Below are 18,681 nucleotides of genomic sequence, written 5' to 3' on the forward strand. Positions count from 1 at the left end.
TATTAATGTAAGAAAATTATTTCATTCAAACAAACTGAATAAATATTAAATGCCGAATACCCTGCCAGGAAACAGGGATAACAATGGTTAAAGAGATGTGGCTTTTTTCCCACAGAATTAATGATACTGTTTAGTTAGTACGTTTCTTTTATAAAACTCTGCAAACTAATTGAGAATTTATTGAAATCTACTATTTTCTTAAATGGAATACCTCCTGATATGAAATAATTTTACTTATTACCTTAACATCCACAGTTGACCCTTAAACAACATGGGGATTATGACCTGACCCTCCATGCAGTTGAAAATACGTGTATATAATTTTATAGTTGGCCCTCCAAATCTGCAGTCCCCCATCTGCGGATTCAACCAGCTGTAAATAGTACAGTACAGGGGTATATATTTATTGAAAAAAATCCATGTATAAGTGGACCCCACAGTTCAAACCCATGTTGTTCAAGGGTCAACTGTAATTTCACATTAAATATCTGCTATTATCCACAATGACTCACTCAATTTTGACAAAATTTAACGAACTAAGGAAAATTATATGCTACTGAATGATTTATAAAAAGTACCCTCTTATCGTTCACTTACAAAGTCTCATTCAACACAGTTCTTTCACACTGCATACAAATCAATCAAGTATCTCTCAGCAGTCGTCAATTCATGTTTCCCCTAGCTGAACAGAATAAACTATTTATATGCTGAAAGAGTACTAACAAAAAGACACACAGAATTGTTTAACAAAATGAAAGCAGTATTTTGAAATATCTGCCAGATACTTCGGAGCCTCCTCAGGAATATTAACCTATAATCACTAAGATAAATCTAAACTTATATTTAGCTCTTATTCTTTTAAAACAAACAACTGAAAATGCTTAATGAAATAGGAATATAGATCTTACCAATGCAGGCCACTGAATCTGTTTGCTCTTTGATCCCTGAGTCTGGCTAGGGTTGTTCCTTCTGGCCCAGATTAAGTGGTATTCCACCAAGAAGGTTGAAAAATCTTCATAAACTTTAACCCACTCTCGTTTATCCCACTCAAGATGATCAAATTCCACATACACCTATGGAAAGAAAACATAAACTCCATAAACAACGCAGAGTGTGATATTTTAAAATATAAGCCATGAAGTTAAATTAGAAAAGCCATTAACAAATTCATTATTCAAATTAACATTTCTCTTAAAAATCATTATTTATCTAACATCTCCTTAACCAAATTATAACCCTGACTTATTGTATGGCAGGAAGATAAACTGTAAGTTTATTAAGAAAAGCAATTTACACAATATTGGTCAGTACAGACCGGCGAATAGCTACTAAAGACATACTAAAGAACTACGTTGATACTGATGATTCTAGAAGCAGAAGTCAGGAAATGTTTTCTAAGGACCAAATAGTAAATATTTTAGGCTTTGCAAACCATATGGCCTCTGTCATAACTACTTATTTCTGACTTTGTAGTATCAAAGTAGCCACAGACAATATGTAAACAAATGAGTTTGGCTTTGTTCCAATAAAACTTTAATTACAAAGACAGGAGGCAGTGCAAGGATGGTTCAACAAATGAAAAATCAATCAATGTAATATACCACATTAACAGAATGAAGAAAACTACATGATCATCTTAACTGACAAAGAAAAAGCATTTGACAAACTCAACACCCTGTCATAAAAATAGTCAAACTAGGAATAGAAGGAAACTACCTCAACTTAATGAAGATAATAATGAAAAACTCACAGCTGAATCATACTCAATGATGAAAGACCAAAAGCTTTTCCACCAAAACAGGAACAAGACACGTGTGTTATATTTGGAAAACTGAAGCTGACACTTCTATGCTAAGTCATTCAATCATTCAACTCTTCTTTCCCCACCGTCATCCTTTTCATTCATAGAGCTGTCCTCCCTATTACATTATGAGTTATGCTGGAGGCCGTCTTGTTCTTTTTTTTTTCCACCCATCTTTTGCTCCCTTACACCTGAAGTGTTTCAGTTTCCACTTATTTAAATTCTGTTTGTTCTTCTGGCCTTGTTCAAGTTCTTAGAGGATGTTTATAACCCCCACTTCGATTCAAATATTTGAACATTTACAAGCAGTTTTTTTCCCCAGTTTATATTAGTATATAATCAAATAATGGGTACAAGCTCACTGAGGGCAGAACTGTTTTAGTGTTCACTGCAGTGCTGCATACATACAAAGTGCTTAACAAATATTACGTATCTCCTGCCTGTTGCAGTCATCGACTTTTAAACATGGAGGCAAACTGCTAAAACATATGTTTGATTTTGAGATATCTGTGCTCCTGCCCATTAGGAAGCTAGTTAGATTTGCTTACCTATTAGAAGTGGGAAAGAGAAATACATTGTTCAAGGGTTTAATCTCTGTTCATGGTTATCCACATGAAGGCACAGCAGAAGCTCTGTTGGCTTCTTATAAAAATGCATCCTTAGGGGTTGAGCTGAGGTCCAAATGGTGTTATGCAAATATTTCAAACTATACCACTTTCTCCACTACTTTATTTATTTATTTTTTTTTTATAAATTTATTTATTTATTTATTTTTGGCTGCATTGGGTCTTTGTTGCTGAGCATGGGCTTTCTCTAGTTGCGGCGAGCGGGGGCTACTCTTCGTTGCGGTGCGCAGGCTTCTCATTGTGGTGGCTTCTCTTGTTGTGGAGCACAGGCTCTAGGCACGCGGGCTTCAGTAGTTGTGGCACACGGGCTCAGTGGTTGTGGCTCGTGGGCTCTAGAGTGCAGGCTCAGTAGCTGTGGCGCAGGGGCTTAGTTGCTCCGTGGCATGTGGGATCTTCCCGGACCAGGGCTCGAACCCGTGTCTCCTGCATTGCCAGGCGGATTCTTAACCACTGTGACACCAGGGAAGGCCCTCCACTACTTTAAATCTTTCAAGATTCTCGTTTACTCAATTGTGGTATAAATGGGTTTTGGGAAACTCCAGGAAACTGAAGCTGAGATAAGGCTCAGGAAAACCTTAGCACTATCTTTGCTTTCCCCTCATGGACAGTAATATGGTCTTGTTGACAAAATATTTTAGCCAAGAACCTAAAGAACCAAGGTTTATAAACGTCTCTTTATCTAAAAGGACATATTCAATGTAAATTCTTCCAAATGCAAAGCCCTCGATATAAAATTAAAACTTTCAGCTTGAAGTGAACTTTCTAAACTCATAGTTTTTCTTGCATGGACAGTGTCATGGGCAGTTTTAGGAAATCTGCTAGGACCCTGGGGACAAAAGGAAACTAAAACTAGACATCCTGCTGCTTCTTTGCTATGCAGCCAATTTACCTCCGTACTATCAACAACAGTGAAGGATTTGAGACTTGACTGTAGACAGACAGGTAGGTAGGTAGATAAATAGTTAAGACAGTTGTGTGTGTGTGTGAATCTCTTATTTTTCTACAAAATAAAACAATGACCAGTAACTAGGAAAAGCCCCTATTCTTTCACAATATACTCTATTCAATGACATTTATAAAGAAAATTAAAGTCACACAACTGTTTCTGTGGTAAAATCAAATGATATAAGACAAATTTAGTTATTTTTACCATGGTTTCAATAATAATAATAATAATGTTGATATTATATCAATTTAGTGCAATGCAGGCCTCATCTTTTTTTTTTTTTTTTTTTAATTTATTTTATTTATGGCTGTGTTGGGTCTTCGTTTCTGTGCGAGGGCTCTCTCCAGTTGTGGCAAGCGGGGGCCACTCTTCATCGCGGTGCGCGGGCCTCTCGCTATCGCGGCCTCTCTTGTTGCGGAGCACAGGCTCCAGACGCGCAGGCTCAGCAATTGTGGCTCACGGGCCCAGCCGCTCCGCGGCATGTGGGATCTTCCCAGACCAGGGCTCGAACCCGTGTCCCCTGCATTGGCAGGCGGATTCTCAACCACTGCGCCACCAGGGAAGCCCCTCATCTTTTTATTTACTGCAAAGGAAGGGCGGGGATCTACATAATGTCATGTGAGAACTATGAAGAGTTCCCAGGCTTGATTCTGCCAAAACCAACCAGCCACCACAGGCTAAAACTACTTAGACTCTAAGAATCTTTAATGTTAAAAATAAAAGCGTTAGACTATACTAACATTTCTCAAAATATAATCTATATTATAAAATCATCATTTCTTTGCATATAAATAAGCATTAGGGAAGCCAAATAAGTCATGCACAAAGTTCATGAACTAACAAGTTGAAGTAACAAATGTCTAATTTTACCAGAGGTCTTAAGTCTTTTAACATGCCAGTGTTCATTATGCATTATTAATAATAAGAGAGTTCATACCGTCAGATTTTTCCCAATTTCTTTGTCCATAAAATCTTCTATTATGGGGTACTTAATATTTTTCCATAAAATAGCAGTAGGGGGAAAAACAGACTAGTTTTTTCACACGATTTACCTGTCTACAAATTTATATAAATAATTTGGTAATAAGAAATCAAGGGGGAGGGAGAGGAGGGAGATTAGCAGATGCAAACTGAATATTATATATAGGATGGATAAACAATAAGGTCCTACTATACAGCACAAGGAACTATATTCAAAGTCCCGTGATAAACCATAATGGAAAAGAATATGAAAAAGAATATATATAAATAACATACATAACCCTTTAAAATAACTTTTATAAACAAAAAAACAAAAAAAGAAATCAAGGGGGGGCCAAAACCTGGTCATCTCTGCCCAAATACTCAAGGAGGTAGGTAACTAGATAGTAAATTAATGGGGTTTAAAGTGTAATACAGTAACTGTTTTACTCAAAACATTAAAAAATGCCCTATGTCTTTATAAAATCAGAAATGTTTAACTATGGCTTATTAATTCATACATGTTAAAAATTAAATTATCAAATTAAAATGGTAATTATAGCAGATTTAGTTGACCTTCCTCTCTAATGAATAAAGCATATTTATTTCAAAAGATATTTTGTAAGCAGATATTTTATATAAAAGTAAGTAATGAAATAGGAATACGATAAATCAACAAAGTAATGTTTTTATTATTACTGGCTTAGAGTCGTATTTAAAATAAGTTTTCTAGATTATTGGAAGAAATTGTGAAAACAAAATTAAAATCACTTGGTGACTTCATTTATTAGTTAAGACAAAAAAGACATTACAGAAAATAATTTCATATAAATTATATAAAATAAGGAAGCTAGGTCTCTTTTTAATTTTACTTTACAAAAAACGTAAACAAATGTAACCATAATTTTAGGTTACTTCAAAAGTTTACACTTTTATTAACATTAAAAAGGGTCAAAATAATAGGCACTCATATGAACTAGCCCAAGCTTAAACAAAGAGTATGCTGAGCAATAATCAATAAATCTAAGAATTATTTTAAAGAAATAGGTTGATCTTAGAAAATAATGAACTGTAAATTTAGAATTAAACCTGAGAAATAGTCTGACATAATCCAAGGTATAAGCGGTGTGAAACAATGTTAAGTGGCTTCTGCTATTTTCTCTCTCTTTTTTTTATTACAGCCATCCTAGTAGGTATGATAAAATCCAACATTTTAATAAACAAGTATTATATTCTGTGTAGCTGTATTAAATTTGCTATGGTGAACTAAAATTAAAATCCTAAGGACAATTCTACAGAGGAGTCCAATACATATTCACACCAAAACAGTATATTACTATAATGACAATCGCAAGTAAAATTACAATACACATTGCGATATATAAATCTAGGTTCTGAAAATTCTAAAATAGTCTGGGGATCACAGATAACCATTCATTTCCCAAGGGGCATTCAAACCTCTATCAGAGTTAACCAGTATTATTGATAATGGAAATAAAAGCACTACCAGTAACAACAACAACAAAAACAGCTAACACTTCAATAGTGCCTGCTATTCCATATATTAAGCCATTTAATCATTACATATACCCTGTAAGTAGGCACTATTAGGATCAACTTTTTCAAAAGCAGAAACTGAGATACAGAGAAATTAGTTGCCTAAGGTCAAACCCTAGTAAATGATGGAGTCAATGAAAACAATAAAATAGCTTCTAAGAGGCTTCACAGTTATACAGCAGCATAGTCCCTACAAGGTGATGCACACAGCAAGTGATAAATCACTTGAATAGAGAGGGATGTCTGGGTAGCTGACTCCTTTGTGGCAGAAGAACCACACACTTAAAATGGCCTTAAGATTTTCCACAATGAGTCTGCAAGTTAGAGCCCTAGGGGACAAAATGAGAAAAAGGGTCAAACAAAGATAGCAAATAGTAAAATAAAAGAGACCAAGCTTGCTTTCAGTACCTATATTGTTAAATAAAAGAGACTAAGCTTGCTTTCAATATCTATATTGCTTATTCCTCTTCTCTATGACTTACTTACCTAATAGTCTTACTACTAGGTGAACAACAAGATGCATCAAGAAATGCAAACTATTCAAAGATGCTTAAGTTACAATTACCTTCTTTACATCTAATGAAAAAGAATTATATTCCCATCATCTTCAAAGTTCCTTATTACATTATATAATTCAGTATATATACTACTATCTTTTGGATAAATTATGCATAGTACTTAACATAATATCATTGATGATGATGACTGCCTTAGTCTGCTTGTGCCGCCTTAACAAAATACCATTAAACAACAAAAACTTATTTTCTCACAGTTCCAGAGGCTGGAAAACTGAATAGAGCAAGGTCTGTTTATGAGGAGGACTCTCCCCTTGGTTGTAGACAAGCTGCCTTCTCACCGTGTGCTCACATGACCTCTTCTTTGTGGGAGCACAGATGGTCTCTTCTTATTAGGGCACTAATCCAATCATGAGGGTCCCAGCCTCATGACTTCACCTAACCCTAATTATCTCCCAAAGACCCCATCTCCAAATACCTTCACATTGGGAGTTAGGACATATGAATTTGGGGGGGACACAAACACCAAGTCTATAACATTAGTAATGATAGCAGCAGCTAAAATTTGAGGGCTTACAATGTGTTGGGTAAGGTTTTACAAAAGACAAAACTAAGGCATAAAGAAGTTAAACAATTTACAGCTTTTGGACAATTATTCAAATGATACACAACTGAAAATGGCTAAAAAGGACGAAAACCATCAGTTCAGCTCTTTTTTAGCATAAGGAGGCATTTTAGAGACCACAGTAATTTCTAGACAATATAAAAGATGAGGAAGAGAGAGAAGGAGCTTTACCAAACAAGGAGGAAAAAGCTTTCCAGGAGCACAAACTCTGGGGATGCTTTTAAAGCACAGGAATGAATTAATGAAGAGAGCTCTTCTATAGGTTAAAAGGGATTCCTGGGAATAGTTTACGAAACTGAAGGCATTAGGATGTAACTCAAGAGTTTAAAGGAGGGCTTCCCTGGTGGTGCAGTGGTTGAGAATCTGCCTGCTAATGCAGGAGACACGGGTTCGAGCCCTGGTCTGGGAAGATCCCACATGCCACGGAGCAGCTGGGCCCGTGAGCCACAGCTGCTGAGCCTGCGCGTCTGGAGCCTGTGCCCCGCAGCGGGAGGGGCCGCGATAGTGAAAGGCCCACGCACCGCGATAGTGAAAGGCCCACGCACCGCGATGAAGAGCAGTCCCCGCACCGCGATGAAGAGTGGCCCCCACTTGCCGCAACTAGAGAAAGCCCTCGCACGAACCGAAGACCCAGCACAGCCAAAAATAAATAAATAAATAAATAAAATAAATTTAAAAAAAAAAAGAGTTTAAAGGAGAGGGAGAACAACTAAATATATAACAAAGAAAAACCCAAGTTAAATGCAAAGTCCTGAATACTGCAAATGCTTGTTAATAAATCCCCAACATAATTTGTTTAGAGAAAGACTCAAATTCTGGTTTTGGTCTTTTGAGACATGATTAGAAATTGCATTAACTATTAATGTTTTTATAGAAAAGAGGTCAAATGCAGAAGCTCCCATAATATATCATTCTAATTCTAGGAGTACTTTTAAAAGTAGGCTGGAAATCTTACAACACAACATGAGTATCTATCGTCTACTAAGTATGTTAGCTTTTGATTTTTTTTCCTTAGCAATTGATTATTATCCTCTTAAGCTCAGTCCTAGAGCTCCACAGTTTTGAAAATTTATGCTGGAAGTCTTCTACTTTCAATCACCCAACTGGCAAGCCATTCTCAAAACTTTTCTGCCGCTATTACTGCTACCAACTCCAAATCCAGTGACCCCTTTCATAGCTTTCTGTTGCAGCTACAAGATGCTTTGTTCCTTCCTTCTTGTAAAAGAACTTAATAAAAAACTGGGTCTTTCCTCCCCCTGTCTATAACAGAGACTATACTATGTTCTTGTCTATAACCATGTGGTCTTTCTTTAACTGGGCTCCAGAAGACAGTGTAATAGGCAGTTAACCCTTCAGGTAGCTGAGGCAGCTCAAAATCATCACTGATACTCTTCTTTTCAGATTTGGTTTTCCAATTAAGTAACTTCTCAAAGAGTTGGCCAGAAGTAAAATATATTTCTCTGATACTTTGAATTAAAAAATCAAGTACTTTTATTCCTTATTTTCACAGTACTAAAAACTACTTCTGCTTTTACTTTATTTCTTTTGTACTGTTAATTTCCTCCATTTACCTTCTGAAATAGATTTTTAAGAAAGTTACCATAGAAATAAAGACTTGCTATAACAATGAAAGCAGTGGTGAATGTCCTTTTTTTATACTATTTATAAAGAACTCAGCGCTGGGGCACTGGTAACTGATTCGTAAAATTAAAATACACTTCTGTTTCTCGATCTAACTGTTCATATGTATGTTAATAAAATATTTAATTAATTGGGATCGAGAAACATGCTACTTATTTTATCAATGAAGAAAACTAAGTAATAAAGGAAAGGGTACCTTGAAAGGCAGAAACAAATATATCTGAGCAAAAACGTACTGTGTTCTAAATATATTATTTGTATGTAGGACAATAGTACTGCTATCCATCTGAAATACAACAGAACTAAAAAATGAGCTAAAAGGCTCCTAACAAGCCAAGAAAGATGTTACAAATTCCATTCCCTACAGGCAAATACACTTTACCCAAAGGTAAACTCTCTCATCTTGTGTCAGACCTTACTGACACTAGTATAAAGATAATAATAATAATAAACTACATTATCTAGTTTCCAAGTCTAAAGTAGCTTATAAATGCAGAACAGGGAGAGAGCCTCTGAAGACATGCTTCCATAGCATTCTAAAAACTATAAAAAAGTTTCATGAACACTTTAGAAAATCTTTTACCCTAGGACTCGAAATTGGTCAGAAAATAGTATCACTGTATTATAATTTATATTAAATGGGCATTTGTTTAATTGAAAAATATACGCAAAACATTTTTTTAAAAACCCGGTATCATTTACTTTCATAGCACCATATACTTTGTCTTTGTACCATTTGACACAAATGAAATATGTCTGTGTATATTTAATGTTTGTCCCCTCTACTACTAGGTTTGTAATAAATATGTTTAATGAGTGATGCAGAAAAAGTCTAAATTTATATCCAGAATCATCTAAGATGATGCAGAAATGTATTTTAGAAAACTCGCATGGAAATGGCTAATGTATTTAATACATATTCTATAACATTTATACACCAGCTTTATTCATAATTGCCAAAATTTGGAAGTAACCAAAGTGTCTTTCAATAGGTGAATAGATAAACAAGTTGTGGTACATCCATACAATAAAACATTACTCAATGATTAAAAAAAAAAAGACCATCAGAATGAAACAGCTGTTTTTAGTCACTGTCAAAATTCAGTACTAGTGTATTACTTACTTAATCATTCTTTAATACTTCTACACTTCCAGTTAACTAACACAGTACTGAATATCAGAATTTGTATTTGGACAATTATACAAGGCTTTTCCTACCAACCTAAGGTCTCAAGACAGTGCCAGTGTAGAGTGTTATGAAGAGCACTGGGGAAAGAAATTTCAGCCACCTAGCTTTCGAGACATCAATAGCATTCAAGCAGTTAAGTCATCCGAAATTATAAGTAAAACTAACAGAATTTTTAAATAATGGTACCAGAATATTCACTATCAGAATAAGTACACTCATACTAAAATTGTGCACTCATTTTGAGGTAGATATTTATTTTATTTTTTCTATTGCAGAAAGAAAACTGTAAGATTCCAAGTCTTTTTATTTTATTTTTTGAATTGAAAACTAGGGCTTACTATCCTTGTTAAACATTTTAGATACAAGAATTACTCTAGGCATAGGAGAATGACCTCATTATGTTTCATCCCTATCATATACTTGGCTGATACCTGTATTAAAGGATAGCAGGTGTCATTACAAAGGGTCATTGCACAATTATTATTAGTTGTCTCACCCATATATGCTGTATTCCAAGACACAATTATCACCACAGATCCTTGACACTTACTTTGTGGAGATCATCTGGACTTCCTTGACCTCAGATCCTTTGATCTTAAATTGAGTCTGAAACCATTTAAATTTCCTGGGCTGCCAAATTATCTTTCTTGTGTTTTCGAGAATAGAGCCCTGTGTGGTGTTTTCTGTAAACATAAAGAGGATAACCTACCAAGCAATGATCAAAATATGGAATATACCTTTGCTTATTTCCAGGGACCTAGTTTTAGGCCACCCACCTCATAGGGCTAGAAAATCTATTAGTGGATCTATGTAAAAAATGTAAAGCCAATTTGTTATACTTTTGGAGGCCCCCCCAATTAATTTTTTAGCAATAAATTTATAATTGTACTTTTCTTTCTGCCTCAAGGATACTGTGGCTAGCAATAGGTTTCATTATGAATTTGCTGAGTCATGTCTAAAAAGCACATAGTTACCATTAAGACTTTACCTTACTTCAACTATAAAGGGTAGTTCCATCTGGCAGATAAAAGTATGAATTTTTAAATTTATGAGAAAATAAACATGAGGAATATCCCTCCTCTCAAAAAACAAACAACTTGCACCTTTGAGACTGTACGTGCATTCTGACCAAATATACCTTTATCCCTAACAGAAGTCAGCCATAAATAAATAACGGACTCTTTCTACCATGGTGGGCCAGCAATCCAGTTTGACAGAGTCTGATCTCTGACTGAAGCTGAGACTAAGCACCAGAGCCCACAAACCTGAGAGAGGCACCTTGGTTTCTGGAGTCTTGGGTGGGAAGAGAATATATAACGCCATACACTCCTGATTCGCATCAAAGAAGTAAGCAGTATTTTAAGATAATAAAAAGTAGCAGAAATTGATCAAAATAAGTTTAGGACGTGTATGAGAAAATTACAAAACACGCATTTTTAAAAAATGAAGGTCTAAATAAAAGGACAGATACACTGTGTTTGTTACTTTAAAGACTCAATATTCTTAAAGAAGTAAAATTTCCCCCCAACTGATCTATATAAACTCAATGCAATTCCAATAAAAATCCCAGCAGGATTTTTGCAGACTCTTAAATTTATATGAGGGCAAAAAGATATAGAATAGACCAAACTTCAAGAAAGAAGAAAAAAGTTGGATGACTCACACTAATTGGTTTTAAGACACACTACAAAGCTACATTAATCAAGACAGTGTGGTAGTGACAAAAGACACACAAATCAATGTAAGAGAATAAAGTCCAGAAACAGATCCATATAGAACTGACAACTGATTTTTGACAAATGTACAAATGCAATTCAAAAGAGATAACCTTTTCAACAAATGATGCTGGGATAACTGGACACCCCTATGCAAACAAAACAAAACAAAACAAAACCCCCCGAAACCCTTCAATCCATACTTCACACCATATACAAAACTTAGGCCAAACAGGTTATAAAGTTAAACGTAAAACCTAAAACTTTTTGGTAAAAAGTCTTTGTGGCAAATAATTCTTAGAAATGACTTCAAAAGCACAAAACATAAAAGAAAAAATGTAATTACTTAGATGTCATCGCAATTTAAAGTTTTTGCTCTGGGAAAGACAATGTTAAGAAAATGAGAAGCCACAGACAGGACAAAAACATTTATAAATTGTTTATCTGACGAAAGACTTGTATCCAGGATATATAAAGAACTGCCAAAATTCAACAGAAAGAAAACAAAGCAATCGAAAAACTTAGGAAAAGATTTGAACAGATACTTCACCAAAGAAGATATACAGGTGGCAAATAAGCTAATGAAAAGATACTCAAAATCATTAGTCATTGGAGAAACACAAATAAAAAGCACAATGAGATATTACTGCATACCTAACAGTATGGCTAAAATTTCAGCCTTGTGAAATAAAAATTGTACTTATACAAAAGCCTATATATGAATGTTTAGAGCAGTTTTATTTTTAATAGACAAAAGCTACAAACAACACGAACAGGGAATGGATGAACAAACTATGGTATATCCATATAATGAAATATTTCTCAGCAATAAAGAGGAAGAAACTACTGATACATGCAACAATATGGATAAATCTCAAATGCATTAAGATAACTGAAAGAAGCCTGACTCAAAAGGTTATCTATTATATGGTTCTATTCACATGACATTCAGGAAGAGACAAAACAAGGACTGAGAATTGATTATTAATTGTCCAGGGTTAAAGGGGGTGGAGGATTTGAAGGTTTGACTACAAAGGAGTGGTAACAAAAGGAAATTCTATGGGAGAGTGATTCAACTGTTATACATGTCGACTGTGGTAAAGGTTACCCTACAATGCCGTTGTCCTAACTCAAAGAACTGTTCACCAAAAAAAGTAAATTTTACTCTAATTAAAAAAAAAAAAATTGTAAGTAGAAAATTTAACTGAAAAGGTAAAGAAGGAGGAATGAGCATGATGGAAAACTATGCCACTGCCTTCTCCCAAAGGAATGATGTAATAGTATTATACTTATTGGTATTCTACTATAAAGCTTCATATGCCTTTTGGGGTAAAGAATAAAATAATGAGATGGCAATCATATATTCTGATGGGCCAGAAATTTCTGCAATTATACATTATCACGGTACAGGTTGACCCTAGGATGGTTTTTCCTTGAGAAAGAGAAAGAAAGAATGTAAGTCCTCTGGCATACCCAACTCCACCCTTCCTATTTTTTGCTTTGAAAAGGCAAATGTGGAAGTAGAAGTGAGGATGAGGAAAGAGCTATGGAAACACTAACAACCTGAAATTAAAAACACACTCCCCAAATGCCATATAACTGGTCATGTAGCAACTTCAGCTGAAAGAGAAGAGCATGCCCTAAAATGAAAAGGACATAAATGTCAGGTCCCAGAAAGTTTAAGATATGGAACTTATTTATAAACTTGCAAATGTTTTGTTTCCAGGAACTCTTAGAAGGGGATACCCTAATTTTTTTAAAGAGAAACTAATGATACCTTTTCATCATAGGCACAAGGGGGCACTGGAGCACAGAGTTATTAGGTATGCCTTGTACTACACCTAAGGACTTTTCCTTTGTTCAGCCAAAAAAAGGAAACCAACAGTTGGTACACTTAACTGTATTTCCATTTTTTTCATTTGAAGAAAGATTTTACAAGACTGGATTTAAATGTACGGATTTTTTCAACAATCAAACTCATGGAATGAATTTTTCCCTCTATCAAACCCTATCAACAAAAATTGTTTTGCTCTCTTAATTCTGATTAGGTCAACTATAATGCTTGAATTTAATAAATAACCACAGAGCCCTTCAAATGAAAATTGCCACTATTTAACTGATCTCATCTTTTTTTTTTTTTTTTTTTTTTTTTTTTTGTGATCTCATCTTTTAATCTATGGTTCTCCACCACAAGAGAGTGAAAGACACAAACACTTAAATTCATAAATAATTCTTCAACTATTCAGTATGCTAGATTACTGACAGATTTTGGATACAAGAAAAGATATCTTGAAAAATCTAATTGTTCTTTTTTAGTTTTAACTTTTCATTATATAGAGAAATAACAATGGATTCCCATGTGTCCATCATCTAGCTTCAACAATTTTCACCTCATGGCCAATCTTCTTTATACTAAAAAAAAAATTGTTAATTCTGCAAAATTATTCGTTATCAGTCAGCATTCAAGTTTCCCAGGATAGTCTTTTTTTTTCCTTTTCAGTTTGTTCAAATTAAGACCCAAATAAGTTCCACAAATTGCAACTGGTTGACATGATTCTTACATCTTTTTATCTATATAGGTTCTACCATCTCTTTTCCTCCTGCAACTTTCTTGTTAAAGAAGTCATTAGTTCCAGTCTTCAGTTACCTGTATTTTGCTGATTATACACTTCTGTGGCATTTTTAAACATGTTCCTCTGTCCCTGCATTTTCTGTAATTGTTGAATCTAGAGTCTTAAATTCCGAACTGATAGAGAAGACAACCTCACACACTGTACCGTGTTCTTCATTGAGGCATATATGTATTACAATATATCTTTCTGTGGTAATAGCAGCCAATGACAAATATTGCCTAAATCCACTACTTCACTGACAGTTGCATAATAGTGATACACAAATTTTATCATTCCTTCATTTACTATCTGGAATATGTCTAATAAGTGAGAATTCCCCTCATCAAATCTTCCCTATCCAAGAGGTAGTTTGTTTAGGAAAGGAAAAGTAAATGCTCAATTTTTATGAGTTTTTCAAATACAGTTGCCCCTCACAATATCTGCAGGGGACTGGTTCCAGGACCACCACCCCCCCTCGACTTGCACTCATGGACACCAAAATCCACAATGTTTAAGTCCTTTATTTAAAATGGCGCATTATTTGTGTATAACCTATGCCCCCCCCCATATACGTTAACTCATCTTTAGATTATGTATAATACCTAATACATTGTAAATGCCATGTAAATAACTGTAAATACAATGTAAACGCTATGTAAATAGTTATCAGTGCTGGACAATTTCAAGTTTCACTTTCTAAAATCCACCCCCTTCCCCCCAAGTATTTTCAATTCATGGTTGGTTGACTCCACAGATACAGAACTCACAGATATGGAAGGCCATGGAAAACAGACTGTAATGAGTTAGTATCCTAACGTCCCAGAATGGTAAATAATGAGAGGTTTTTAGGGGAGGGATCATTATTAAAAACTCTTGGATTTAAATAAATGTAGAAATGCTTCAAATCACTGCAGTTTTTATTCCTATTGCTTCCAAATTTCCCATCTTCGGCCAGTGAGAGCCTCTTCAATTAGTTTCAGAGTCTTCTAGACATGACCTTAGTAGTCTTTGATAGCTTCCTTGTTTCCAGAGTAACAAAATACCCCAGGGTTATCCTGTCCAACTCCTGCCTCAGACCTGAAATCAACCATATATCCATATATACTTCTCAATAAGAAATAGCATTCAGAGACAACAATCTGGGTTCTAGGAGTGCTCATTACTCCTGAGCTGGTCAGATATACTGGTCAGGGTTAGTATGTCTTTATACTGATACTTCCAAATAAAATTCTACATTTTTTTTTAAACGGCATCTATCTTATATTCCTATCTCATTTCTCCCATATTGAAGATCCTGTTAAACAACGACACCAACACAAATCCATTTGCTTTGTTGCACAATACATATACAACAATCTAGGAATAAGAATACCAACACTGTGATTAATGAAAACATTGTTTTTACATTGCTCTTTTGTCCTTAGGGTATATAACCTACTAGGCATGTATAATCAAGTTACTGTGTTATAAAGTCACTTAAAATAGTTCCTTCCTATGGTTATACCACTTATGCTTCTTTGCTTCATTTTGCTTTCACTTTTAGGATCTTTATTTTTTAATGATTCAAACTTGTTTTAAGATTACATAAAACATTTACATGGTTTCAAAGTCATATCTAAAAAACAAATATATTCACAGAACTCTAGCTATTCCTTCCATCCTTGTTCCCTATGATGGATTAGTTTCTGGTTAATCCCTAGGTTTAAAAAAAATCAAATAGAAATGCACATATACAATATATATGTATTTAGTTAAATAACATATTTTATGAATTTTTCTATATCTTATTATTTTTATTTCATAATATGTATACTGGCCATCATGTCACAGAAGATATTGCTTATTTGCCTGTATACCTATAAAATACTTCATTGGGTAGATGAACGTTTTACTCAGTCACAACCCTATTGATGGGTTATTTCAGTCTTTTGCTATTATAAATGGGGCTGCTATAACTACAGCCTTGTGCACATGTCATTTTGTATTTATGCCAATCTATGTTTGGGATATATTCCTAGAAATAAGATTTACTGGATCAAAGAGTAAATGAATATGAATTTAGCTAGAAATTGCTAAATTCCCTACTATAGGAGGTTGCACCATTTTGTATTCCAATAGACAATGTCTGAGAGTGCGTATTCCTCCACAAGTTCACCAAATGGATATGTTGTCAATACGGGAAGAGAAGGGAATGAGGGACAATCTGATACGGTAGAAATTCTCAGTTTATTCACTTTTTCCCTTTTATTTTCTATTTTAATGATCTACTTTTATCTTTATTTCCTGTCTTGTTCTTAGTTTGGGTTTCATTTGCTCTTCTTTTTCTCTCTTAACGTGGAACCTTAGGTCACTGATTTTACTTTCCTTCTTTTCTTATGTAAGTATTTAAACTTATAAATTTCTCTCTAAACCAACATTCATTCTCAGGCACCAACATTCTGATGTGCTACATTTTCATTATCATTCGGTTCAAAATGACTTATAATTTCCCTTGTGATTTCTTCTTTGACCTACAAATTTTCTAGAAGTGTACTGTTTAATATTAAACATTTGAGGTGTTTTCCCCAAACATCATACTGTTATTGATTTTTAATTTAATTCCACTATGTTCCAAGAATATACTCTTGTATTATATCCATGCTTTTAAATTTATTTAGGTGTTCCATATGTATTAATTAAATCAAGGTGATTGATAGCTTTTCGGATCTTTAATGTCTTTGCTAGCTTTTTATGTAGCTGTTCTACCAACTGCTGAAGGAAGGGTGTTAAAATCTCCAACTACGACTGTGAAATTTTCTATACGAAATCTCTGTCATTCTGTAAAATTCTGCTTATGTGTTTTGAAGCTATGCTATTAGGTGCACATATATTTGTCACTGTTATATCAGAACTGTCCCACTTTTTTTCTGATTATTAATACTCTTTCTTGAAGAGTACCTTAGCCACATCAACTCTCATATGGCTACTCTACGCATGGTTTATCTTTTTCTGTTCATTACTTTCAACCTATCTGTGTCTTTGTATCTAAAGTGAATTTCTGATGGACCATATATGCTTGGATCTTACTTCTGTTTTATCCATTCTGACATTCTCTGTCTTTTAATTGGACTGTTTAAGTCATTAGCATTTATTATACTTATTAATATGGTTGAGTCTATCAATTTACTACTAGTTTTCTGTTTGTCACCTCTGTTTTTGGTTCTGTTCCTCTTTCTCTGCCTTCTTTTGCATTGCCTGAATATTTTTTAGAATTGTATTTTAACTAATGAAAATTTAAACTTTCTAGTAGCCACATAAAAAAAGGAAAAACAAGACAGGTGAAATTTTAAAATATATTTTAAGCTAACATATCTAAAGGTTATAATTTCAACAAGTAAGCAATATTTTAAGTTGAGATTTTTACATTCTTTTACTCATACTAAGCCTTTAAAATCTGGTTTGTATATTATATTTATAGCACATTTCAACTGGGACTAGCCACATTTCAAGGGCTCAACAGCCACATGTAGTTGGTGGCTACCATATTAGACAGAGCAGCTCTACCTCATTCTGTAGTACAATGTGTCTTTTTCATTTTCAGAGTGAGAGGGTTACCTTTAATAGTCTTTGTATCCAGAATTATTTGGCTGCACACTAAAACACTGAATTATGACTCAAACATTTAAAAATGATTTATATGTGTTCACTTCACTTAGCATTTTAATGAAACTTATTTATAAATAAATCTAAAGATTTTAATTAATTTCAATTGATGCAGTTTTCTTTTTAAATCTTTTTCTTAAAAACTACAAAATCTTTAAGAATTTAAAAATGTCTGTTAGCTGAATTTTAAAACTGAAGAGAAACATGAATTTTACTAATATATTTTCAAAATGATAGTAAGCTATCATTTAAGGAGTTATAAATGAAAGGATATGTATGTAATATACAATCAAAAAATAAATTAATAAATATAATGGTTTCTGTAATTATGTATTTCATATGTGACACGATCAACCAAGTCTATTCTGTTAAAAAATAAGTAATTCCCGTATTATGTGAGAATATGGCAGGCTATCCTATAAACTTTTCCCACAATTACTTATTTTCTCTATAGGGAAAGGTTCCCAAACATGTGCTACATAGAAAAAAAAATATGTTCCCCAAAAGATATATCAAACTGAATTGCATTCAAAATGAAAGAGAAATTATATATTTTCTTAGACTATAAGATATGTGAGGATATCTGTACATATTCTAGATTGTATGTGTTTCACAATAAATCCAGAGGTATGACAGAGTACACAAATGTTGGTTACCTAATGGCATTTATGGTTGTCAGAGGAGCTAAAGCTTTCTAGGAGCCAAGCAAAACATAATGAGTTAAATAAGCCAGTATTCACTATGTGATATAAAAACATGTTCATAATTGCATTGTTACCACTGATACAATAAATGCAGACATTTAATTTGGAGTCCTACAAGTGGCCTATGTACACTTTAGTATCACTTTCT

General features: G+C 34.1%; 1 protein-coding gene across 5 annotated transcripts in view; it reads right to left on the reverse strand.

Annotated features, from left to right (window-relative positions):
* The window catches only part of JMJD1C (jumonji domain containing 1C), a 322,989-nt gene that overhangs the window by 184,206 nt on the left and 120,102 nt on the right, over window positions 1–18,681 (reverse strand). For all 5 annotated transcript variants that reach the window (XM_057530829.1, XM_057530830.1, XM_007170856.3 and 2 more), the window contains exon 2: window positions 909–1,073. Coding sequence is in view for 3 of the 5 variants with exons in the window: in XM_007170856.3 (XP_007170918.2) it covers window positions 909–1,073 (165 nt within the window). In the remaining 2 variants the exon portion in view is untranslated. The remainder of the gene's footprint in view (window positions 1–908; window positions 1,074–18,681) is intronic.

This window comes from Balaenoptera acutorostrata, chromosome 16 (assembly GCF_949987535.1).
Source record: "Balaenoptera acutorostrata chromosome 16, mBalAcu1.1, whole genome shotgun sequence".
Lineage (NCBI taxonomy): Eukaryota > Metazoa > Chordata > Mammalia > Artiodactyla > Balaenopteridae > Balaenoptera > Balaenoptera acutorostrata.